Genomic DNA, 27,175 nt, shown 5'->3' with positions numbered 1-27,175 from the left:
TTTAAAGTCACTATATAACAAGTTTTTTCAATTTTGGTTACCAAAATCTAATTTTCTCAATATTTATTGCATACATGAACCATAAAATGGTATAAAATTTATTCTCTTCCCATTTCCGTAAACATACCTTTTTAATTCTAATTTCAAAACTAAAATAATAATAATAATAAAAAAAAAATTCCAAAGAAGCTAAATACTACTAGAGTAACTCAAGACTTGCTGACTCTGGGAGCGCGAGTGCTCTCCATTATAAACTTTGTTGAAGAATACAGTTTTGTGCAACAAAATCCTACTATATTCACGAGGCTGTTTTAACAAGTGTGTGGGTCAGATTTCACACGTGCCCACATGTACCGGAACCTATATTTGTTGTTAGTCCTCTCCCACTTCTCTCCGAACACCTACAAAACCGTGAAAGAGTACACCTAAGATGATATAGAGAGAGACTGACTGTGTATCTATCTTTCTAAACCTCCGCTCAAGATTTTCCGGCGAACCATTTGCCAAACCAAATCCCAGGCTAACTAAACTCTGCCTCTTTGCCCCCTATCTCTCTCTACAACTCTTCTCTCTACATCTCTCTAAAACTCTCAATCTATCTCTGTGCCAAATTCTTGTTGAAATTCAAGAGCATTGCTGAACAATAATAATGAAATCCCTTCTGAATTCTCTCTCTTCTGTGTTGAAAAGTGAAATCCTCTTTGGTTGAGCTTGAATTTCATTTCTTGTGATAAATTTTTGGATTTGGATGGTATCATATTCTGCGATTAGATTGGTTCTCTAGTGTGCTTTTGTTGGAGCTGAAACTCTTAATGGGTTTCGGCTTTGGTATATACAATGACGGAGATGGAAGAGAATGAAGGGGCATTTGATGACTGGAGAGCGATGGTTTCAAGCCCCAAACCTGGGGTGTCTGATTTTGCTTCTGAAGAATTCGAGTCGAAGCCAATGTCTGAGGCTATGAGTGTGGAGAAAGTGGTTGATGATGATGATTCAGTGATGAATAGTGAGACAAAGTTGGAAGAAAGTGGGGTTTCTGTTGCAGGTGTTCCAATGGAGGCTTCAAGCGAGTGGAAATCTACTCCAGGGCTCAGGATTGGCGAGAGCATTGCTGAGAGAAGGGCTGCCAAGTGTGGTTTCAATGCTGTGAGGATCAATACGGCTCGGTTTAGGTCTGGCAGTCCTCTGTCCTCGCCGGCTGGTCGATCACCATACCTCACTATACCATCTGGTATTAGTCCCACCGCGTTGCTTGAATCTCCTATCATGCTACCCAATTCTCAGGTAACTTTCACATTCCTCTCATTTTCCTTCTTCTCCATATAAATTTATAATAATAACAACAACCAAAGCCTTTTTGCCAACTATTTGGAGTTGGCTACATTAATCCTATGTTTCCATTAGCCTCTATCTAAGGCCATGGCCACATTCAAACCACATGTTATCATATCTTCCTTACTATGTACAAGCATATGTACAGACACATTAGTTCTTAGCTTGAATTGTATGTTTTGTCACTCTATGGGGAACAGAGTCGCAGACCCTTCTGGGATAGAAAGGAGTGTGCCCTTCTTGTAAAAAAAATAGAAAATGTTTTGTGGAAATGTGAACATTGCATCTCTTTTCCTAATTGTGAAAATGTTGTTATATATATATATATATCCTAGTTGATACTCACACCCCCTCAAGGAATTGTTTTCACCCGAGGGGTCGAACGTAGACCTGATGCTTCATGAGGCTCCAGAGTCGAGTGACATACCACTTGAGCCAACCACTTGGGGTTAATGTTGTTCTATATTGAAAGTTAAATGAGAGTCTAAATGATGATCCTTGTCCAAAATAAGGAATGTTATTGTTTATCATCTTATATATTGGAGAAGCAATCCTCTGGTTGTTAAAAGATTTACTGTAAAGTGAAAAAGAAACTCTGAAAAGAAAGAGATTCTTGCAATGTTATATATTTTCCATGGGATTGTGTGTATAATTTATTACTATGAAAAAGTAGATCTTGGAATCTTATATATTTTCCATAGGTTTGTGTGTGTGGTTTGTTACTATGAAAAAGAGATTATAATAACATTTGACAAATTTACCAAAAAAACATTAAAATTAAAAAATTGACAATTCTAGTAATTGCTTGATGTTTAATTTGGGGTCATTGGAGTTCATATTCTGTTTGTATCTACGTACTTCTTCTTAACTATCTTTTACTAAAATACTATTATAATTTTATCTAGGCGTGAATCTATTATTGTTGTTGTTGTTGTTGTTGTTGTTGTTTTTGGTTATAGGTGATAGGTATGTTTGGTTGGCTATCGGCTACACCTACCTTTGCTCAGATGTGTTAGCTATGGCCCTTTAGATCCCCTGGCAATCACTCAATGAACATGATACATTCAATATGTCTAATATAGTATATATTTCCTAACTGCTGCTAAATTAGATACTAAATTCCATTTTTTTTTAATACAATTCGATATTTTAATAGCTACTATGAGTACTTAATAAAGGTTAATGTGCTAACAGCCTAACAAGTACAAACAAAGCAAGCATGAAAAAAAAAAAAAAAAACATGTATCAATTTTTAAATATCAGTTAGAAGTAATGAAAGTAAACTAGAACATGAAATCTACCTTGTATGTGATGATAATTGTCAATCAGCACATGAATTTTAATATTCGCTTTGCAGTCCTATAAACAATCAACCAACACACATAAAGACTGTTATCCCATTAAGAAATTTCAAACAACAGAATTATATAAGAAGCCATCTTTTTCCCAATTGTCATGCCAAAGGGTCATGGTATAAATTGTTTATGTCATACTTCACATGGACCGAGTTCTACAAAGTGAAAAAATAATAAATAACCTATCAAAATTTACGCAAATCCTAATTAGTGAAGCTTATATTTTACGTCAACTCTTCTCATATTAATAGGCTTTTGATGACTCTCGGTAGAACAATAAACTCACAAAATTAAACACAATGAAAGAGTGACTAGCTCAACATGCCTAGGTGCCTAATTTTTGTATTGTACCTAAAATGGCTAGAACCTTGGCATACCTTGGTGCTTGCCTCACTCTGGAGATAAGAACACTTGTATTACGTTAAGTAGTATTTGTACCTTGATAACGTTTGTATAATGATCAAAGGGCATCACCCCATTTTGGTCCCACCAAAACATACCAAGTCTTTGGTATTTTCCAAAGCAGCTGCTCAGAGGCTCAAACTTGCTCCAGTGGTACTAATGCTCAAGCGTTTTACACCTCCTAAGTGTCAATATTACTATAAATATATATATATTATTTGTTCATATATAATTTTTAGAAACATGAGTTATATATACTCACAGTAGTTTTAAATGAAATAACCAACAAAGAGAAAAAAAAAGACATCCTATGGTGTTTGATTAAAAACTTCAAAGGAGAACCTAGAAATAAAATGGAAATCAAAGGTTCTAAATATTAACAGAATTAAAACTGAATATGCAAATATAAATTTAATAAAGATATAGGAATTGACAATGTAAATTTTAGGGATAGGATTATATTACCTGGTGGTTATATTTTATTTTGGTACTTATCATTATTACTTGGTAGGTTCTAAGTAATTTTATATTTTGGTTGCTTATATACAGAAATTTGATATAATAAACTTTTTAGAACACTTCTATGATTGATTGTTGAGTATTCAGACTTTCCTACTTAAAATTCTGCTTCTCTTCTCTCTCTTATCCTCTCCCTCTCCTACATGGTATAAGAGCTTTCTGCATTTTGCAGCCATATGGTATTAGAACTTTTTGCATTCAGAGTCAATTTGGTGTTGGAGTTCTTCTACATCAATTCTTCTTCCTGATAAATTTACATAAATTTTGTCTGTAATGCACATGTATATGCATGGGCACGTGTGTGTATGCCTATGCACTTGCGTGCTTGGTTACTCTTGCATGTTTATTGACGTGTAGGTTAATATTGTAGGATGCTGGAAGCTGGGTATCCCTGTTACAAGCTGGCGATTAGGTAGCAAGACAAACTCACATCAACTTAAGCAATACCAGGAAGGGGAAACACCAGCTTTGCATGTCATTACTGAATGATTTTAAAAATCCAAATAACTCGACAAGCAATGGCTAATTGGTATTATTGTTGAGTGTCCAACTTATCAAAAATAATAATAATAATAATAATAATAATAATAATAATAAAATATTGTGAGTGTCCAAGGCCTTTGATTTCAGAAACCAAAGGGTCTTACCATGGTCTAAGTTGGCAGTTCATTTCTGGTGAAAGTATTTGTACTGTGATTTTTTATTAATGCAAACTGCTTTGTTATGCACTTTGATGATATCTGTCCAGTTTGTTTGGGAAAAGTATTCATTTCCATGATTCTTTTTTATTTACAATTTACAATTTACAACATCCACCACCCTCCATAGTAGTCTATCCAACCAATGGTTAGCAGAAGATGGATGTCATGTAACTGGTAGCTGTTGCCTGAGTATTCAAATGTCTATAAGTTTAATGAATGTATCCGAGGGCTGGGCGCATCAATGGCCAATTCAAAACCATTCTTAGCTAAGACAAATTAATAGCCATAACATAAATGACCTGTATTTTGGAAGTTACTGAGGTGGAAAAGAACATTCTATTATTTAAATTTTCCCTGCTTCATATCTGTCAATCCACAATAATTTTAGTTAGCTGCTTTCATGAAGTATTTCTTATCATAATTGAAGTCATTGTTCATCCTTTAAGGATGTTCAATAACGTTTCTTTCAGTTTTATTTGATTCGCCTTTTTCTCTTTTCACTTTATTTTTTCTGTTCTTTTTTCTTTTTCTTTTTTCAATTTTCATAGGCACAGCCATCTCCCACTACTGGAACTTTTACATTAAGCCCTCTGAATCATGAAAGCTTAATGCTGAATCCAGTGACTCCTGCTGCAGATGGGGACAGGGGGAACGATGTTGGTTTATTCAGCTTCAAGCCTCATGGGAGCCCTGTTTCTTTGCGATGTGCATCAGAATTAGAAATTCAGGCAAGCATTGTCTATTTGAATTGCTATAAATGGTTGACTTTATAATGAGTTTTGGATTTTTTTGCTGTCATGTTGATATCGGAGCAATGGTAACTGTGTCTCAAGTTAGAATATAACAAAAGAGGACTTGTTTAGACCATAAACACTGAAAGCACAAGAAAAAATGAAATAAAAATATATAAAATTCAAATATTAAATTACTCTATAACAGTTGCATCGCTTTCATACAGTCTTAAAAACCAAATATTTGAATATATCTAATAGTACTCTTTCAATTTAATAGCGTTCAGCATATAAATTTTCAATAACTTATTCCAGGTCTTGAAGGATTTTTTGATGCAACTTCGAGATATGGTGTCTACAAAATATGTATTATCCTCTAGAATAGTCCATTACAATTTCTGTTCCTTAAAGTTTTTGCATATGCTTTTAGCTCTATAAAAAATTGTTCACCTTTCCCTTTGTTGCTGACTTAAAATAACTTTGATGGCCTAACCTGTTTTTACCCTGAAAATCTATACCAATGCCAAGTTCAAAAATGTTTGTATCTCAACTTTTGATTTAGTCTTTACTCTTTACCAATGCCAAAGTTCTAATAAGGGTTTAAGGTTACCCTAAAAGTCTTTACCAACACCATGTTCTGAATGGTCTTTAGATAAAATCTGGAATTCCAAGCTCTTATAGCCTCAAATTCTAACACATCCAAATCAGATATTATATGTCAACCCAAGTTCCTCTGTTTCACCAGTAGAAACCATGTTCTGCTGGTAGGTTAAACCTTGCCCCTGCCACGACTGATTTTAAATTCATGGTTCAATGTGTTGTTGCTTTTGTGTGTCTCCCATTTAGTCTTATTTAGTCTACATCCAATCTACTTTCTTGGCCTCATTAACATGCCTGATAACAAAATGGAGAAGATCCAAAAGTAGGTTTCTTGAGCGTGGTTTATAGAGTTTTCTGGTGACCATTTAGTCATTTTTTATTTATTTTATTGATAGAGATCATTATGTCAAATGCGAGGTGTTATACTGTAAAAAGAAAGGTGGCTCGGTAAGGTCCTCACAATGCTCTGCTGGGGAATGATTATCGAGATCCCTTGATGAACAAACAGTTTGGTATCTGGTGGTTAAATATAGTGTGAAACAATATCATCAAGTCCAATTTGTCAGCTATATATTCCCAAGGGCTCCTTAGTTCTTGCCAATGCATGATTGGTGATGGATCTGGAATCATCTTTCATGAGACTGTGTGATGGGGAGAGAATATGATGTTATGATGAGGTGGAGTGGAACATTCTATGAACATCTCTGCTATCAAATTTGCAAAAAAACGACAGATAAGGTGTTATTTATTAGTATTATTTTTTTGAACTCTTAAATGTGCATAAAGGTTAACTGCAAGCTCTGTGTCTAGAAAGAGATGTATTAATAAAACTTGTACTGCTTAACTTTTAACGAAAATAAAATAAAACTCGTAATGTGAACTTCAACTAGACCTTTTTTAAACTTATTTTAGGTGTAAGTTTAAATAAAATACATGTTGTTTGTATCTATAGGTTTTACAGGTTATATATATATATGTTTACCAATATATCAGTATCTCTAGCAAGATTTAAATATCTTATGTTTTTTATTTAATATTTTCCCTTTATGATAATGCTTGAGGTATGGAAACTGAAGGTGATAATCAAACTCTTGCTCCAATGCAGCCACCAACGAATTTTGAGTTTCCCGCAGAGTTTTCAAAAGAAGCTGCCACAAAGAACTCTGCTACAGAATCACCTCCTAATGATAAACTTTCAGAAACTATGATTCTAAATGCTAATTCTCTTGCTTTACAATCATGTCATGCTAATATAGCTGGTGATCAAATGCCTCAGTATGACGAAGAGGATGGAGGGGCACGTAATCATTTGGAAGGAGACCAGAAGGGGGCTTATCCTCCTATGGAAATGACAAGGACTTCAGAAGATGGATACAATTGGAGAAAATATGGTCAGAAACAGGTAAAAGGTAGTGAATACCCTAGGAGCTACTATAAGTGCACTCATCCAAATTGTCAGGTGAAGAAGAAGGTAGAACGTTCCCATGATGGTCATATAACGGAAATCATCTATAAGGGTGCTCACAATCACCCAAAACCTCAGCCAAATCGCCGATCATTACTTGGATCTCCATTTTCATTCAATGAAATGACAGAGGTGGGTGAAGGCAACCGATCCTGTATCAAAGTTGAAGGTGGAGTGGTTTGGAGAAATATTCAACTGGGGTATAAGGATGCGAAAGTAGGTGCAGATTGGAGGACTAATGGTTTAAAGAGGACATCATCTGGTTTAACTGAGATTGGTCCATTAACAACCACCCAAGGGAAATCCATGGGTGAATTTGTATCATCGGGTACTGCTGAGCTTTCATCTACGCTTGCTAGTCATGATGATGATGATGACGACGAAGATGATAATGAATATGGGGCAAACCAAGGAAGCATTTCCCTAAGAGATGATGCTGATGACGATGAAATTGAGTCAAAAAGAAGGTTTATACTCTCTCTCTCTCTCTCTCTCTCTAGTGCTGAATAGTTAGGTTGTAATCACAAACACATTCTTCTCCATCAACTCTCATTTCAGGAAGAAAGATGGCTGCTTGAATGAAACTAGTTTGGCATCAAGGGCTGTGCGCGAACCAAGAGTAGTGGTCCAAATAGAGAGTGAAGTGGATATACTTGAAGATGGGTATCGCTGGCGGAAGTATGGGCAAAAAGTTGTCAAAGGAAATCCTAACCCTAGGTACTCGATTGTTGGATTTCTTGTTCCATTTAGTTACTGACTTTCTTCTTCTCTCTTTGAAAAAATAAAAAATAAAAAACCTAAGAGGACCTTGCGAACCCAACTTTACTTATTCCATGCACTCATGTACGAGTGCTGGATGCAATGTACAAACACATGCTTTTCAGGCAGGATTACGTGTTGAAGCTTTGGTCCTAAATTGTTCTCTTCTACAGGAGCTACTACAAATGTACGAGTGCTGGATGCTCAGTGAGGAAGCATGTGGAAAGAGCCTCACAGAATTTAAAATGCATAGTCACGACTTATGAGGGAAAGCACAACCATGAAGTGCCTGCAGCTAGAAACAACAGTCATGCAAACTCGGGTGGTGGTAATTTACCTCCAGCTGCCTCTAATACTGAACCTACGCTGACATTACCGAGAAATGCTAATGTCCCAAAGCGTGAAACACAAGTTCAAGATCTTTCACTTCGTTTTGAAAGAAAACCTGAATTTGGTAATGAATTTATGAGGCCCGGTTTTCTTGCAAATTTCGGTAATGATAGCAAATTTGGAGCTTCCTCGATTTACCAAATGAGGTTCTCCCCGTTCCATAGTAACATTCCTTATGGTTCTTTTGTACTGAACCCTAACCATGGTGAGACCCATCCTGCCAATTCTGTTTCTCCAGTTGTGCCAGATTTCCCGATGCAATTACCATTGACAATCCCACGACCTGCGAATATGGCTCTGGGTGGTTTTGATTTTAATAATCATGGAAAAACAGTTGGTCCTGTTCAGTCTTTCCTTGGAGAGCAGCAGCTTAGGGAACATGATATAAGGTTGCTCAAGCCTAAACAGGAGCAGAAGGATGACAATATTTATGAGCCTCATTTCCCATTATAGATTGTGCTAATGAATCAGAATCATCGTCGTCTTCATCACTATATTACCAAATCGTGGGAAGTTTTCCGACTTAAACTTTTTCTTTCCTTCTGCAGCAGGATCAATCTCTATTGACTCTCCAGTGATTAAAAGGTTTTTGTTCTCCTGCAATTTAGAAGTTGTCATTATTTCTTTACCTTTATTTTTATTTATATTCTTAAGGCATCTTATGAACTTCTCCATACAAAATGCATAGTTGTGACTAATCACTCTTAGTTTTCAATTTTTCAGCAGGAATCTATAGTCCCATGTTTGAACTGGATTAGGGTTTGTGTTGGGACAATTCGAATTCGGGTGGCTCAGCCATCCGAATAATGAAACACATCTGGGGAAGTATGGATGCTACTGTTCTGTTTCAAGATTTGCTGCAAGCTCCTGAAAATCATAAGATGCCAGATGAAATTTATCTTTATGATAGATATGCCATGTAGAGAAACTACCGTCTTGCTTAGCTTTTTGGCAGTCCCAGATAAAATTTTGTCCTCCATTAGGCTTGAACTTAAAATCCTAGCCTTTTTTATTTCTTATTTTTTGAAGTTTGTTTAATTTTCTGGACTCCTTATGGTTTTATTTTTTAATAATTAGGTATATATAGGGTGGTGAGATTAAACACATATGGTAGAGGGCTTGAGCCTTGGTTTCTTCGAGGAAGTGGTTTACCCTAATTTAGATTTGCAAGGGTGCTCTTTGAAGCTTGTCAACCTATGATACAATACCCTGCAGTTTTGGGAATCTAATTTTTTTTCCATGCTAATAATGAGCAATTGAAGCTTCAGCTTTTATGCAGACAACAGCACTTGTCTACTTTGGACATGTTTGATTCTGTTTTTTTTTAAGAATAGTTTTTGGTTCTCAAATAATTGAAAAAAATAAAAATAAGTAGTTTGAAATTCATTTGTTCATTTAGTTGATATGTGTGTGTGTGTGAGAGAGGGAGAGTAAATTGCACTCACCTCTCCAAAGATATAGCATAATTACACGAGAATCTTGCGTTTACTTAAAAAGATATTTTTATTTAACGTTGTTGATAAAAAAAATTAAATAAAACTTTCAGTTGGATTTTTATTACAAATGTGGTAATCATTGAGTTTAAGACCTTTGACAAGGGAGATTTATTCCTCTCTCACAAGCGTGGTAGTTGTAGCATTACTCTTGTTTTATTATTTTAACTGAAAGTAGAGTTATACTGAAAATATATAAAAGAAACAAAATTTTGAAAAATCTAGAGAAAAAAGGTTAGGTGGTTGTAAAAATTACTCTCTCAATTTTATTTATTATAATTATACGAGCTTCTAAAATGTGGTAAAAAGAAATAGAAAAAAAAAAAAAAAAAAAAAAAAAAAAAAAAAAAAACATTTCTTGTACTTTCCACTATTTTCTATATAATCAGCACTTTCCAATAGCCTCTATATTTTGCCTTTCAAATGTGATTTTCTTGATTTTTAGAAATCAAGTTCATATGGCTAATAGATGAGGTGCTACTATCAGACTCTTAAACATCACAAGAAGCCATAAGATTAATTCAAATATGGTCCTAGTGTTTTATTTCCACTGTTTTCAATGTTTGCGAAAGCACAAAAGCTAATTTATTTTCTTTTAAGGCTTTAATTTTCCAACATTACCTATCAAAGTTACAAAAGTCTTTCCTTATATTTCTTACATTTCATCTTTTCAAAAAGTCTATAATTATTTTTGAATCAAAGTAATTGAGCACATTTCCATGACTTTTTAAAACAGTTTAAAAGAAAGCTTGCTATGCTTTTTACCCCGTTTCAAAGAACACACATTCATTCAACTTTCACAAATCTTTGTTAATCTCTTAGCAAATCTTTGAATGGAGAGATTTATTAAAAATATATATATACATATATCAATTGATTTTCACAGATCTTGTAAAATGTGTTGATCATTCATAAACATGTTTAGTAATGTATGTTTGTTGCAAGATTTTTGGCAATAAAAACATATTTAGTTAAAGATTATTGCAAGTTTGAAAATAAAATAGAGTTAAAAATGTTAATTTAGATGTTAGGGTTTTTTTTTTTTTTTTTTTTTAAAGTACCATTCATCAGGTTACCTTAAGTATCAAATTTGGAACTTCCGATTGTAGTCCCATTTTTTTACATTACCAACAATACAAAAAAAAAAAAAAAAAAAAAAAAAAAAACAGTTGTCAAACAAACCCTAAAGATTTTGTCCTGTGCATTTTTAACTATCAGCAACGAATTACATTCAACGCCAAAGCTAAATGCAAAACATAGTACTGTGCCAATAATATTTGTAGAAGAATATTTAAGGAATGGCAAGTACCATAAGCAAAAGAAAGAATGATACATCCCCTCAACATCCTCAAGAATATATTTAGTGAGATAACAAATAAGTTTAGGCAAAACGACGGCAACATCTACACTAATTTGATTTAAACATAAATCAGGCTTTGTTATATAAAAATGAAAATTAAAAACTCCATAACTTAAAAGAGCTAACTTTTTAAGTGTTAAAAATTTCTAATATTTGATTTCTTTTAAAGGTAAATTTGCCCATTTGAATAGGAGAGTGAAACAGAATTTAACCTAGCTAGTTTCCAAAATAAGTTTCATCAATACTTTTTTACATGATACTCAAATTGTGATGCAATAGCTAACTCGAGAAGATTAGATGCACGCAGCCTTATCTTCGCATGCGGAGCAAACGCTCGCAGTATAGTTAGATACGAAATCCCTAGGCATGTTCAGTTTTATGTGTCAAAAAAATGTACTCAAATGCAGAAGAATCTGAATAAACTTCCTTTCAATTAAATAAAGCAGGCAGCATATATTTGAATCCCTCATAAAGATTATTCTCCACGAACAAAGAGTGTTCTACTGCTACCCACAACTTTACTTCACTTCAAATAAGCAAACATACCCATTCCTCTCGTCTCTCTACAAGGCAAAACATAAAAAGAACATTAATATTCATAAACCTCAACTTCTGAAAAATACCACTTGCCTCAATAGCATGGAAACAAGGAGCCTCATACAACCTATGATGGGAATAGCCCCATGGCTCCAGTCCCTTCTGAGGTAGTAGTGGCCCTTACCTAATACAGAACAGATGAATCTTAGTTCTTAAAATCTAATATATATATATATATCTATAGAGAGAGAGAAATATTCATGTCAGACAATTCTTAGCACTAATTCCAGAAAATAACCTTGTTCAGGCCATACCGAAATTTCCAAACAAATTTTCAGATTAATTTGTTCAATTTCTAAGAAAAGTATACTTCCTGCAAGAGATACATGTAAAAAGGTGCACTCACATAGCTTAAAGCCATTCAGGCTCATAGTTCTCAAGAATTGTTGTCTCATGTTTATGGGGAAGGAAGAGGGCCAGCAGTTACACCGAACGGCATAGCATCCTTCTACTACAAACCAGTTCTGGTGAACAATTCAATACCCGACCCCACACGCAGCTGATTAAAAATTTAAGACCAACACAGAATATATTCTAATTTCACATAACAAACAATATAATTCTATGAATCTTTCCCTCACACTCCTTCAGAAAATCAATGAAAGAACAAACGGAAATAGCTATAAAAGTGCTAATCAAAACACTTAGATGAAAAACATGTGGGAAAGATCCTTTATAATTGATTATATATACAGGAATTCAAAAGATAGACAATTTGGTTTTCTACATATATAATGATTCGTCCAAATACAAGCATTGGAGTATACTTGGTTACTCTCACCAAGGGTTTTGATTCATTAATGACAAGGAACTTATGAAATACACATGATTTAAAAACCCATACCTACATGACCTGTCCAACTGCAGGCATTAAAGGGTCATGCACACATCAGCGAACTAAATGGCAAAACAATAATAATCCTTGTCATATCAGTTTAAGAGACGTAAAACTTTAAAATGTAAATTATAAGCGTTTCACAATGTGAACACCATTGTCATTCTCCATCTAATTCATTAACATTATTGTTGCTCTCCGCCTATTTATTTGCTTTCTGCATAGTCATCTTGTCTCATAGAAAAGTGGAGCAAGCCATGTTGATCATGATATGTACACCCCTTTGCAGTGCATTCTAAGCCACAAACTAATGACCATGTCAATGTAGATATAAACTACCAGTAAAATCTCCAAAGAGAATCACAATTAGGTTAGAATAACATCTCATATAAAATTTACTTATTACTGTAAGAGAATCTTCCCCCCAAACTGCACTACCGCTTAAAATTTTACAATATAAATATATGGTACTAGAATTTAAAATGCAATAACTAGTAATTGTCCAGGTATCAACTTCATTCTTGGCATACTTGGTCATCATATTACTAAAAACCATTAATTAACAGTTCGATTCTCGATTTGGGGTCCCTCCAAGAACGAACTGAACTGCTAATTCAAGATATATATTATATATATAAGATATGTATATATAATAAATTTCCTAAATCCTGATAATATTATATATATATATATATATATATATATATATATATATATATAATTTGTATATTTGACATGAGCCAATGACACATGTTGAATTAGTTTAAGAACAAAGTAGAATCTAAACATAAGAAATTCAAATTAACAAAAAGGTCAACACCATGGCACCAAATTTGTCCCTCACGGTTTGGTGCCAATGGTTCCTACAGTCCGAACCGAATTTGTCCCTCACGGTTTAGTGCCAATGGTTCCTACAATCTGATTTGGTTCCAATTTTCATGGACCCTGGTTTGGTCCTGGTTCACACTAGAACTGGTTCAATGGATTATGATCAATGGACTGTAATGGCAAAGATTAATAAATAATCTCGAAATAACAAAAAATACCAATACATTGATTGGTCAAACTAGGGTAAGCATACTCCATTATACGCAAAAACAAGTCCAACACATTAGGCAATTCACCAGAAGAAACCTAATTAAATATCCTAGATTTCGCTTTATAACTTCAATTTGCGCATCAACCTGAGGATGAGATGGTGATAAAGATTTCTAATTTATTCCTAAAAGTGTCCAAAGTGTTTTTCAAAAATAACTTCTATATTTAACATCCCTATCCGACACAATGGCAGAATTAGCTTGAATAAAGTCTTTATTGGAAGATCCATTCACGTTGTGATTCAACACACTTCTTAAGAGTCAAACTGATGGCCAAACTTAGTTTTTTAACTGAAGTTTGCGAAACTTGCTACAATGCTTAGTAGGTGAACGTTCGGGTAATTGAGATTTGTGTTACCCATTGGAGAGTTTGCTTATAATAACTTGGTCAATCGGTCCACTGGAAAAAGCCCTTTTGAAATTGTTCATGGTTTTAACCCTCAACAACCCATTGACCTCATCCCTTTGACCCCAAATTCCCATCCTTCACGTGGAACTGAGGATTTGTTTTATGATATTGCTCTAGACCTCTTCCATGAGTACCATCATGCTAACTCGCCGAAGTCAGCAGGGGAGAATTGATGAAGACCCTAAGAACCTACACTAGGTGTAGGCGGCTACCCTAAGGCTGCAATCAGATAAGTATGAGGCTGCAATCCAGATGAGGCTGCATTTAATGTTTTGCAAAAATATTGTGTTTTTACTGTGATATTTTTGTATGAGGCAGCAATCCAGTCTCCAGATGAGGCTGCATTTAGTAACTCTTATCTCTTCTAGCAATTCCCACCATCCTTCTTAACGTTCTCATTTCAACTACATGAATGCATTTTTTCTTGTTTCTTTTTCAATGCCCAACCTCCATATAATATAGGTGGTCTAATTAATAATTTTATCTATATTCTTTTATCACGTAAAACACCACTAATGCGTCTCCATCTGATACTCGTTTATCACCATATTGTTTCTTTGATGATAGATACAATTTCCAAATCAAAACCTTGTAAAAATGTACAAATAGGCATTCTCAACATGGTTTTTAAGTCACAGTTTCAGGTTAAGTAATGGTCACAGTCTCTATGTAATGATATCAGGAGTATCAGCTCTAATAGAAATAGCATATCACCGTTGTGATTTTTTTTTAATTACTATGAAACCCTAAAAGGTCATTGACCCCAATTTATCACAATTTAATGCCTCTAATTACTTGTATTCAACTTTATAACACCTAAAATATTTTACCTGTTATATTGGACTTTATATAAATTATAAGTAAAATTGAAGAGAACGTATCATTAATTAGATGCTAGCAAAATATTGCACTAACTAACATTAATAGTAATTAGTAACTATAAATGCAACGATAAGTATAAAACTTACATAGTCATATAGTCATTAATCATAGGCTTACTACTTGATTATTTAAGAAAAAAGAAACAATAATAAAGTTATATAGTCAAATAGCAAATTAGTTATATATTCACAACTCTTTTATATCGATATATTTATAAATTAGAGGCTAATTACATGCTCATATATTCATTCTTAAAAATCACATCTAATAATTACTAGGATACATGTAGTCAGTACTAAATACCAGCTACATAGCTACAAGAAACTGCTCCAATAACGAAGAAGAGTGATGTGATAAATATTGAGGGTAATGTTAGGGGAAGGACAAGCAAAAATTAACACGGATCAAAATAATAAGCAAATATATGATCGTAAGTGACTTGAGTCACTTGATTCAACTTAAATATAACCAAATGGGAAAAGGAATGCACGTAGTTGACCCCCAATAGTTAAAAAAAAAAAATTAGTTGAGTTACAGCTACAAAGTAATAACTAAGAAGAAAAATTAAAAACAAAAGAATAGTAAATTTAACAAAACACAAACAAGGAACATAAATACTTGCTATTGAGTTTGGAACTTTGAATCAAACAACTATTAAGTTACCACCAGATGTTAACCAATAATAAGGAACATAAAGAAATATGAAAACAGAAACATTAATTAATTAATTAATATAAAAAATTTAAGCATATGCTGTAAAAATGGTTTTACCATTTTTAGATACAAAAAATATATATAACAGAAGAAGAAAAGCGTTCATATATTATCAAGATATTGATAACTTTACAAGATCCAACTCATCCTACTAAACAAATAACCAAATGTATAGTAATAAATAGTTTATACAAACGAAGTTTTTTTGTTAAAAAAAAAAAAAAAAAAAAAAAGGGCGTTGTGGACGACAAACAAAAATTAACATGGTTCGATATACTAAGAAAATATATGATAGTATGTGAATTGATTGAGGTAATGAACTCAGATAGAACCGCATGCCCACGGAGCCACAAATTTATTTTGGGGGGGGGGGGGGCATAATGAACATAATGAAGTAAAAAATAAATAAATTCCAATTAACATGGAGGTTAATTGTGCAAAAAGACAACAAACCGAAACATAGAAGTTTAATAATCAAGATTCAAATATTATGTTATTTTTTTTTTTTAAATAAAAAGAATAAAACTACAATAAGGAAAATTTCAAAAATATAAAATACAAACATTATAAAATTATAGTAATAAAATTAAAGAAGAAGATGATGAGAGGGAAAAAATGTTACAACACATACATCATACATGAGTGCAAGAAAAAAGAAATTTTAAGAAGAGATAATAAAAACAGGAGAAGATGAAGAAGAAAATAAAGGAAAAAGAAAAATGACAACTTTAAAGGAAAAAAAAATAGGGTTTGAATAAAGAAGGGGAATACAAAATTTTTTGAAAGGAATTAAAGGAATTAGAAGAAGAGGAGTAAATGAGAAAAGAAAAAATATATAATAATAAAATAAAATAAAATAAAATTGGAGAGATTTTTAAAACAGAGAAATTTTAGGGGAGCATTTCGTAAAATCTTACAAATATGTATTCATAAAAGTAAAAAAATAAAGCTTGCAAGGCCAGCTTACGACCGCTTAGCCCCCCACCAAAACCTTAATTGGCTCCGTCTTTGACCACATGGAAAAAGGAATGCGTGTAGCTGACCCAAACAGTTAGGAAATTTTTTGTTGAGTTACAGGCTTATAGCTAGACAGTAACAACTAAGGAAAAAAAAAAAAAAAAAAAGCCAAAAAAAAACAAAAGATTAATAAATTTAACAAAACAAAATAAATAACAATAATTTGAAGACACCATATATTGAGTTAGCCATTTTGACTACTACTTAATGCTTGTTATTGAGTTTGGAACTTTGAATCAAACAACTATTAAGTTACTAGTAGATATTAACCGAAACTAAGGAAAAAAAGAAATATGAAAGGGAAAAAAAACACCAAATAAATTTTAAGGATGCATAATAAAAATGGTTTTGCCATTTTTAACTACAAAAAAATATAAAGACATTACAGAAGTAGTAAAGCATTAATATATTATCAAGCTATAACAGGAGTAAAGCATTAATATATTATCAAGATATTGACAAAATAATAAGATCCAAGTCATCTTACCAAACAAATCATCAAATGAATATTCTACAAAGTTTATGCAATACTAAGTTAAAACAAAACAAAACAAAATAAACAAAAAACGAAATAACGCAAGTACCTCGTATCTGAACCACCCATAGAACCATAGCCTTAGATGTAGTTCTGGCCTCCAAAAATCAGTAGTTTTAGCCCCAGAATTAGAAGATCTATACTCCAAATCAGTAATTCTAAATAAACCACAGCCACAGGTTTGTACCAGTCTCTAATGTTGTAATTTTAACCTGCAAATCAGTATATTTACACTCCAAACAGAAAGTTCTAGCTTTGAATAAGAGGTTGAAACTCTTAAATAAGAGAAGCAGCTTAAGAAAAGTTGAAAATGAGGTTTGGAGTGCCATGTATGTGTGTGTGTGTGTGTGTGTGTGTGTGTGTGTGTATATATAGAAAAGCACTCAAACAGGGAGCGCTCAAACATGGAGCGCTCAAACATGGAGCGCATCCCATTACAACTGCACAAAGGCCAAAAGAAACAATACTCTCAAGCTTTCCAAAAAGAGAGTGAGATCTTCCACATAAATACAAAACCGCCCATGAACCTAAAAAAAATAAAGTAGTATATAAATTTGGAAGCCCAAATAGGAGTCTCCTCCCAATCGAAAGATTTCTTATTCCTTTCTCGCCATAACCTCCACCATAGAGAGAAGGGGGCAGCCCTTGATGCATCTCAAGCATTCTTCGCTACTCCGTGTGTGCTTCTCATAGAAAGTGGAATGATCCAACTCACTTCAAACAAGCCAAGAATGAAGTCCCAACCTTCCCTACCAACTAGACAGTACAACAGTAAATGATTAACGAACTCCTCCGCTTTCTTGCACATGCAAGACCGATTGACTATAATCTGCCGCCTTTTTCTCAAACTATCAATCGCCGAAATACTTCCCAGAGTTGTCGCCCACCCAAAAAAAGCCACCTTTAAAGGGACTTTTGTGCGCCAAATTTCCCTACATGGAAAGGAAGGATCCTGAACACCCACCAACCTCCTATACAATTACCAGACCTCAAATTGCCCATGGATCGAATTTGCCCAAACCCACTTTGGAGTGCCATACATATGTTATTTTGAATCCATCAGAGTAGGGTCGCGGGTTCCAAAATGAATGAAGCCACTTTGTTCTAAATAAATGTAAAAGGTTGTGGTCTATCTCCAATCTAACCATCTTAGCACCTCACATAGGCAGTTTTAGGACAGAACAATAGCCTTTTGCCATTAAAGAACGGTAATGAGCCGTAACATCTGTTATCATTCAATAGTCCAATTTTGGGATCAAGTCCTCGGAAACCGTTATTATGGGCTTATGTAATATAGCCAACATTTTATACAACGATTTTGGGACAAGAAGCAATTAATAGATCTTATATATCATTCTAAACAACAGAATGTTACCCACCTGACAAGAAAGAAATCAAGAACCAAAATGAAGCTATCAAGCTACGAACCTCAGATGCCAGAACATCACTAGGACGTAAATACATACGATTTTATGTCTTGACTAGTAAAAGTATCACTAAAATTATATTAAATTTCAACCCACCCCTAATGCTACCCATTTCTGATATATGCTCTATGTCTAAACAACATCACTATAAGACAATCATACAACTTATTCTAATTTTCAACAGTCCCCTAATAAATCAGGAAACACAATCTAACACCATAACCACCACAATTAAGATCACTAGCCATAAAACAAAATAACACCATACACATATATCCCATAACATGTCTTCCATAACCATATAGTCATAAACTTCATAGTCATAACAAGACGACATCAGAGAAAAACAACAACAAAGAGCAGATCATCATCAATTACTTATAGTAATTGTACTATATTATTCATCATACTTCACTTCTTGAGGCTGCCGCGAACGCCAGGACGAGGCTTGGAGGAGGATTCGGCGGGGACAAGAGTGGCATGAAGATTGTTGAGCTTCGACTCGTCGAAGGGCATCTTCGGGTGCTTGGCATCATGATGAATCTGCATCGATTTGATGTCTGGTGCTGTGACCTTGCAGTGCGGACACTCGAGCTTGGCATGACCGCCCTTCTCGATGCCCGACCGGTCGGCCTTGCCGGCCTTGCCACCGCCTCGGTTGGTGGTGGCGGCGTCGACCTTCGCCTGGATTTCCTTAGCTGTGTGCTTCTTCGGCTTCGCCTTTCCGGTCATGGTAACGAATCAATCAAGGCAGCTGATTTCTCTTTCTCTCTCTATCTGGTTTTGGTGAATTGGTGAGGGGGTTGAGCGAGAGAGAGGAGACAGAGAACCCTAATTTGCAAACCCTATGCTTATTTATAGACACGGAGAGTGATATGTGTGTATATATATATATATGTATATATAGAAATGTGGGCTTGCGTTGCAATAATTTGTTTTTCAAGTACTTTTTCGCAAATCAACTGCTGTTTTGGATAAGTTTTACTTACCTTTTCTCTCGAAGGACACAAATGTGATACTCACGAACCCAATCAAGCTTTTGGAACTATTTTGGGTGGACTACATAAATTTCAAACTTTTTAAACTTTCCTGAGTTAGCTGCATAAATTCTATATTCGTATTTCATAAATTTATGAATCTAGATCTTTAGTAGTTGAAGATGCAAGAAATAGTTCTCTATATTATGAAAGAATTTTCTTACATTCCAAACAATCCTCCTTCCATTCTCTCTCTAACTTCTATTTATAAAAGTTTATATTTGCCTTAAAATCCCTCTCTTGGCTCTTAGACTTGGGCCTTTTATGAGCTGGGTTTTCTTCTCGGGCCACGATGGGTGTAAGGCTCACATAGAATGCAAGTAGAGTTGGGCCTGGTATCGGTCTTACTGTGACTGCGGTTGAGCGGGCCGAGCCAATAGAGGCCTGATTAGCCCATGGGCCTTTGGTTGGACTTGGGGTTTTCGCTGTTGGACTGACCTAAAACTGGGAATGCTCCTAGGTTTTGTTAATTCAGCCTAGGGTCAGTCCGGCCCCTTTTATCTGGGTTACTTAATTAAAATGGTGGGCTAGGCTGCATCCGGCTCAGTGGATTTTCTGCCCATTCATCTTGCCCCTACAACTGCCCCTCATAAATATGGGACAGATGTATAGTCTGCATTCTTGGGTCGTGCGCATATATATGGAAGTAATTTTCGTTTCCATCTTCCTTTAACTTTCGTCGTTGAATCACTTTTATTCATGGACTTTAAAACTGTGTGTCGCCTATGCAGACAATATTTGGGATGGCGACCATGCAGAGGGCCATCAAATCTAGGGATCGTAAGATTCGATCTTTGGAGGACACAACCAAAAAGCTCTCTTCTAACCTGGGAAAGGTGAAGTCTTAATTTGGCCAATTTCAAAAGGAGAGGGATGAGCTGGAAATGGCCCTGGGGGTTGAAAGGGTAGCACAACTCGAAGTGGAGAAGCAGCTGCAGGCTGCCAAAGCTGAACATGTTTAGCTAGTTGATCGTCTTAGCCGTGTTCCTGGGATAGTTGAGGCTAGGGTTGCAAATGAACCAAGCTATTCATGAACAGCTCGGGCTCAGCTCGGCTCAGGCTCGGTTCGTTAGTAAATGAGCCGAGCTCGAGCACAGATTTCAAGTTCGTTCAGTAAACGAGCCAAGCTTGAGCAACACTGAGCTCAGCTCGCTAGGCTCATGAACATGCTCGTTAAGATATAGGCCCATTTGTAATATCATTTTACATTTAAAAGGCTTTGCCTACATTACTACATAAGTACAAGCTTAGCCCAATTTAAATCATTATATTAGCAAAGCCCAAAAGCCCATTATCCAAATAAGTTCTCATCTCAGCCATTAATTTTTAACATATCTTAATCATTGGTATGCTGTTAAGTTAAAGGATAATGTAAACCCTAAAACTAAAAAGTCTTCTGCGGCTGTCCTCTATAGCTCCACTGGATGATCCCGGCAACTAGCCCTCCTCGACACGGCTCTCTCTCACAAACTCTTTCTCCCTCATGCATCTTAAGGACAAGCAATGCAACATATATGTAGATCAAGTAGAAAATCTTTGTAAGGTTTGAATCGTTTGATTTCTATTTTAAAATTTTCTTATATATTGTGTCAATAAAACATTGTAAGATTTGATCTCATTTTAAATTTTTTGTATTAAGTCAATAAAATCTTAGAAGGTTTGATTTTATCTTGAAATTGTTTTCTATAATTGATTTCATTTTGAATTTTTGTTCTGTATTAAGTCAATTAAACCTTGAAATGTTGGATTTCATCTTGAAATTGCATTCTGTATTTATTCTCTTCTCTGTTGACTGGAGACCAGATGTCATGAAAGAGATACTGTCGATTTTGTGATGGTTAGGTATGTAACCGAACTGAGCCGAGTCGAGCCTAAGCTTACCAAAATTACCGAGCCCGAGCTCGAGCTTGGGACTGAACTCGAGCCGAGCTCGAACAGCTTAGTATAGATAACGAGCCGAGCCCGAACAGCCCAAAGCTTGGCTCAGCTCGGCTCATTTGCAACCCTAGTTGAGGCAGTGGTGACCCGTTTCTCCCGAACGGCTACCTTGAGGTATGCGAAAGGCTATAGGGAAGGGTTCTTTGACTACCCTTTGCCTGAGGGGCCTTAAAGAGCCTTTGCCAATCCGGACGCATACAATAAGGAGCTGTCTGTTGATCCTCTAGGGTATTACGTTAATCCAATTGACGACCCATCAGAGGGGGTTTTCGAAGATTATGTTACGACTCTGGCTGAATTCTTTCCACCTTCTCCCATGCTTCCAGCGATTCCTACTGCAAAGGCTTATAGCCTCCCCTCTCAGGATGAACAATGTGATACCCCTCGGATCTGAGACACGGGTTGATCAGGCCCAAGCCCAAACCCGAGGGAATATCAAACAATTAATATTTAACAAACACAGAATACAAATCGAAATAATAAGAAATAAATAATAAATGGCTGAAACGAATTCTAATTAAAAATCCTCAAAATATAATTATTAAAATCCAAACTCCAAAATAACTTCATAAAGTTAACAACTAGGGAATCCCTCAAATGGACCCCTAATAATAAAATCTCAAACTGGAAAAGAAATAACTGTAATCCAAATCCAAAGCTAAATAAGATAGTATTCCTACGTAGTCGGAGGAATGGAAGTCTGTATTTGCTCTGCATGATCAAGCTCTAACCCTGGAACTGACGAGTACCTGAAAAAAAAAAAAAAAAAAAAAAAAGTGGGTCAGGCCCACATGCAAGTCTTATCTACGATCCAGACAGAAACCCGATACGCAGATACATCCTAAATAGCTCAACAATATCTAGAGTAGTCTATATATGTATAAGTACATACTATAGGATACTCACTAGTCCAATAGGTCTGTCTCAGCCTGAGTAGAGATACCATGCAAATCACACATAATGTGGTCATGTGTACCTAGACCTACCAAGGAACAACAACTATTGTCTAGTTATCCATCCTAGGTGATATATATACCCTAACTATGGTCCTGAGACTTAAACTCATACCATGGCACCATAATATAAATATATAAAGTTCGTTCACGGTGTGTCATTTAAAAGGGTCTATTGACCTGACACATAGTTATAAGTAGGACTTAACTTTTATAGTTAATCCATCTTATTTCAATATAGGTAGGACTTAGTGTTTGAACTAATCCGTCCCCAGAATAGATAGGTCTTAGTGTTTTGAATTAAGCCGTCCCTAATATGCCACCGTCCCATACTGGTGTATATACACATATATAGTAGGACTTAACTTTTGTTGTTAATCCAACTTATTTCTAAATAGGTAGGACTTGGTATTTTTAACTAATTCGTCCCCAACATAGGTACCGGTGCATACAATCCTCCACATAACATAATTGTTAAAACAATAATTGTTATTTATCAACCATTATCTAGGATATGCATAAATACAGCTTAATACATATTTCAGGCATTCATTACAGAACCTAAAAATCATGCTCCAACAATTTAAACAGCTAAAATAATTCATAGCATTTAAATTCTCCAAATCATCCATAAATTGATACAGTTAAAGCAAACTAAATACCAATTTAATCCAAACTAGGCATAGTTAATTGCAAGTATTTTACTATACTTATATCACTGTTTAGATATGATTATACAGTACTAAATTATATCACAGAAGCTCCAAATTCCGGCAAGTAATTTAATTAACCAAACAGTGCGCAACCTACTAGCTTTTCCCCTTAGGTTCATCTTGCCCTATTCCTTCGTCCAATTATGAATTAATGTTTCCTCATAATTTTACGGGTCTATACCAATCATATACAACATTTAAAATAGTTTATATGAAGTAAAACTACCCTGTATAGCCCAAATAACGCTTTAAAACAATTAAAACGCAAATTCTGGGCAATTAAACCAAAAATCCAGATTGCGGTCCAACTGAGTAGGCTAAGTTACCAATTCAGCAAGCTAAGTTACCAATTCAGCAGGCTAAGTTACCAATTCAGTCGGCTTAGTTGGTGCTGAAGTCATCTTCTTCATCTGTTCAGCCTCTGTAAACCCTAAAACTTCATTGTTAAGGCCTCTAAGCTTCAACCTAAGTCTCATACGTCCATACTAAATTATTTTAAGTGTTTTAGTAGGCAAAGATTCAACTTAAACAACAGTTCATGCATAAAAACCTAATAATAAGGAAAATCACGAACAAGCATATATAATCATGAAACTCTTTGTTTTAGTCCGATTAATCATGTATAAAAGATTTGTTTTAGCACTAAATAACCCTTGGAGTCTACCTAGGCATGCACAGAACACAGGTTTAGGGGAAAGAGATAGAATAGAGACTTGCCTTGAGTTTCAGTTTTCAAACCTTAAACTGTTGTCTCTAGCAACTCCGGCAACATCAGTTGTTTTTACCGAGCTCTGCTGCTCCTAGTTCAACCCACAAGAATACGCCAAACTCCCCTCCTAGATTCAGCCTTAGCCTAAGCCAAAACCCAAGCCTTCCTCTCTTTATCTCTCTCTGTATCTCTCTATATTTCACTACATGAATAGGGTTTGTTCGTAACCCTATACTGACATATAATAATGTATATATAGGCTTCACTTAAAACCTAAATCTTATCCTAATTCTAACTATAAGTCGGCTGCAATGTGAATCATAAAACCCTAACTTACAATAAGTAAAACAAATAAACAATTAACATAAAACAATTCAATAATTAAATCAATTAAATAATTACAATTTATCAAGTAATATAATTAATAAAACAGTTAAGTCAAACTAATTAACTAAATGCAACAATTAATTAATCAAGCAAAAACGCAAATAATCCCACAAAATAAAATAAAATAATAAATTAAAATGCCGAGACTATCCTTTTAAAATTAGGATATTATAAACAAGGAGTTGCCGGTGGGGGAATCACAGACCTGACCATGCCCCCACCTGTTGTTGCAACCGAGGAGAATCCCATCAGCCTCAATTCTCCCTTCACCAACACAGAATGGGGACAAAAAAGAACTGGGATCATACACTGGAGATCTCATAGAACTTGAACTACAAATCAATCTCATTAACATCAATTATGCATTTCAATACAAATGTGCATAGAATGCAATGCAATGCACCACATTTTCCTAACCTTGGTCTTTACCGACCTTAACTCACACCAAAAAATCGCTAACCAACTTTACCAAGGCGAAATTGATTACTATCCCTGGTTCCAAATTCGACAACCATTTGGGGCCTAGTATAAATATTACACGTCCTATACCAGACCATACTCCCACTAGGTTGAGTTAGCACCGGGCTCGCGAAATCCGATTTATTATATAAAATCCATTTCAACGCCCTTTCTTATTCCCCTTTCTCGCCATGCCATGAATATATATCAATTATAATCAATTTGACTTCAATCTCATTAAATTGCAACAATGGCATAAATATGACATTCTCTAGCAAATCAACTCAACATGGCATTTTATGGGAATTAAGCATAATCATGGCATTTTCTATAATTTAATCACAAGCAAGGTATTCTCCACATTCTAATCACAAGCATGGCATTTTACAAAAATCCAACTACAAGCATGCTCAATATAGGACTTTACATCATCATAAAATCATACTAGCATTCATACACCAAGCAAGTCTTCTTTAGTGTAACATTATACATGTCTTTTAATATAAGAATTAACATAACTACACATCATCTACTAGCATGGTTCCTAACCAATACATATTCATTTTAATCCAAAATTTAATATACTAAAATGGACTCAGGAGGAATCATAGGACAATACTCAAATGAAGGCAAAGTATAACATATTAAACAACCCCTCCCTCAATTTGGTGCAACCAAACGAGCCCTTAGCCAAGCCAATTTCAAAATCCATCCAAGTCCTAGTAATATTGGTGCCAAATGGAAGCTCTCTCCAAGTTCTCCAACTTCTTCTTCTATGGCTTTTACAAACTCTCATCATAACCTTCTCAAATTTGAGTTTTAAACAAAAGCGATACATATATGCATATAAATATATAGAGAGAATAAGGGAGTTAGAGAGAGAGAGAAAGAGAGAGAGAGAGCAAGTCCCAAAAATTGAAGAGGAAGATAAGGTTAGCTTTATCTTCTAAACTCAAATGTGGCCCTCCAAGTGCCACTTGTTAACTTGTGGGTGATCCCATCTTTTTGGCAAATTTACCTCTTTGCCCTTGGCCTTCTATTGCAATGCCTCCTCTATCCCCAAAATATCTCCTTTAATATATAGATATAGACATATGTATATCCATGTGAAATGCCAATAACGCCTCTCATTTAGAATGAAAAAGTTAAGAAAAGTTTCCGAGCCTAAAAGTCGTCCCGACTTCTGAAAATTTCAAAAAATGATCCTATCAACTCTAATTGACTTAAAATAATGACCAAAATGGACCTCGGGGCCCGCGTGGCATGTAAAATGAGGTACGGAGAATAAATAAAAATAAAAATTCAAAAAAACCAGGACATTACAATCTACCCTCCTTAAAGAGATTTCGTCCTCGAAATTTACCCTCCTTAAGACGAAGGCCACGCAAGACTATAAGCTCAAAAATCTTATTGTCTTTGACACCGGACGTCGATAGGCAATCACACATCACTGTCACTAGCAACACAATGTTCACCACCCTATGTGGGTATTGTTCACACAACACCCTACCACCAATACACCCTACATATCTACATAAGGCTCCGAAGCCCACAAAGAAACAGTCGCTAGACCAACGACATCCAACCTCAACTTATCCTTTAAATGATACACGAAACTCGAGACAAAGGAATCCCGACGACTACCTAGCAAGTCCCAAATCCAGGTCGACACATTCCCAACAACCACTCCCATGCTACCTAGTACGTAGCTACACCATCACATAATAGTACAAGTGATTACCCATCGCAGCTTCTAGTTTCATTATCCTTAACATCCCTCAAAATGGGTAAGTAAAAAATCTTTCAACGATAGTGTAAACACAAGCCACACAAACCACAAAATGTATTATCACGTACTCAGGATACAAATCCCCAAAACATAATCTCAATAATCAAATGATCAAACCATTATACTCCATCAAACACGTAGTCCTGTCAAATACACCTCATCATCCGAGATCAACTATATTAATCTATAAAACACTACCGTCTCTAAGAGAGAATCATATTCAGACTATATTATCACACTAACACAACATAGCAGGCACCACACTCTCACTGTCATTAACAAGTCGAAGCAATCATTGACCTTTGACTCGGCATCATGTTAAAGAGGGATTGATTCAGGAGAAATGGTTGGCCAAGCCATTCTCATCATCAATCCGATCTCAACACCGACATCTTTCCCATCCTCATGTCTAAACCTCAAGTACAGTCTCACACAACCGTAAGACAACCATGAGATTCACTCACTATCCATTCATCGTTCTACATAACCTCAATAGTTATACAGTCATATACACTATTCTAAGAATTTTCGATCACACCTCAATTATATAACTCATAATGAGCGAAAGGC

At 35.1% G+C, this 27,175-nt stretch overlaps 1 protein-coding gene and 1 pseudogene across 1 annotated transcript; one reads left to right on the top strand and one right to left on the bottom strand.

The window, feature by feature from the left end:
- Positions 1-319: 319 nt before the first annotated feature.
- On the top strand, positions 320-9,503 carry LOC132311609 (WRKY transcription factor SUSIBA2-like; annotated as a pseudogene).
- A 9,328-nt stretch (positions 9,504-18,831) lies between these two features.
- On the bottom strand, positions 18,832-19,492 carry LOC132311610 (protein METHYLENE BLUE SENSITIVITY 1-like). Its single transcript, XM_059809611.1, has one exon. The coding sequence runs from the start codon at positions 19,350-19,352 to the stop codon at positions 19,032-19,034; it is 321 nt and encodes a 106-aa protein (XP_059665594.1). The 5' UTR covers positions 19,353-19,492; the 3' UTR covers positions 18,832-19,031.
- Between the last annotated feature and the right edge of the window lie 7,683 nt (positions 19,493-27,175).

The sequence above is a fragment of the Cornus florida genome, unplaced genomic scaffold (assembly GCF_030987335.1).
Source record: "Cornus florida cultivar Cherokee Brave unplaced genomic scaffold, ASM3098733v1 CherokeeBrave_3.0.0_Hap2_Chr06, whole genome shotgun sequence".
NCBI classification, from domain to species: domain Eukaryota; kingdom Viridiplantae; phylum Streptophyta; class Magnoliopsida; order Cornales; family Cornaceae; genus Cornus; species Cornus florida.
This window is presented reverse-complemented; position numbering and strand designations above follow the sequence as displayed.

Coding starts and splice junctions, on each gene's coding strand:
- LOC132311610 (XM_059809611.1), bottom strand. CDS start 19,352: ATGACCGGAAAGGCGAAGCCGAAGAAGCACACAGCTAAGGAAATCCAG.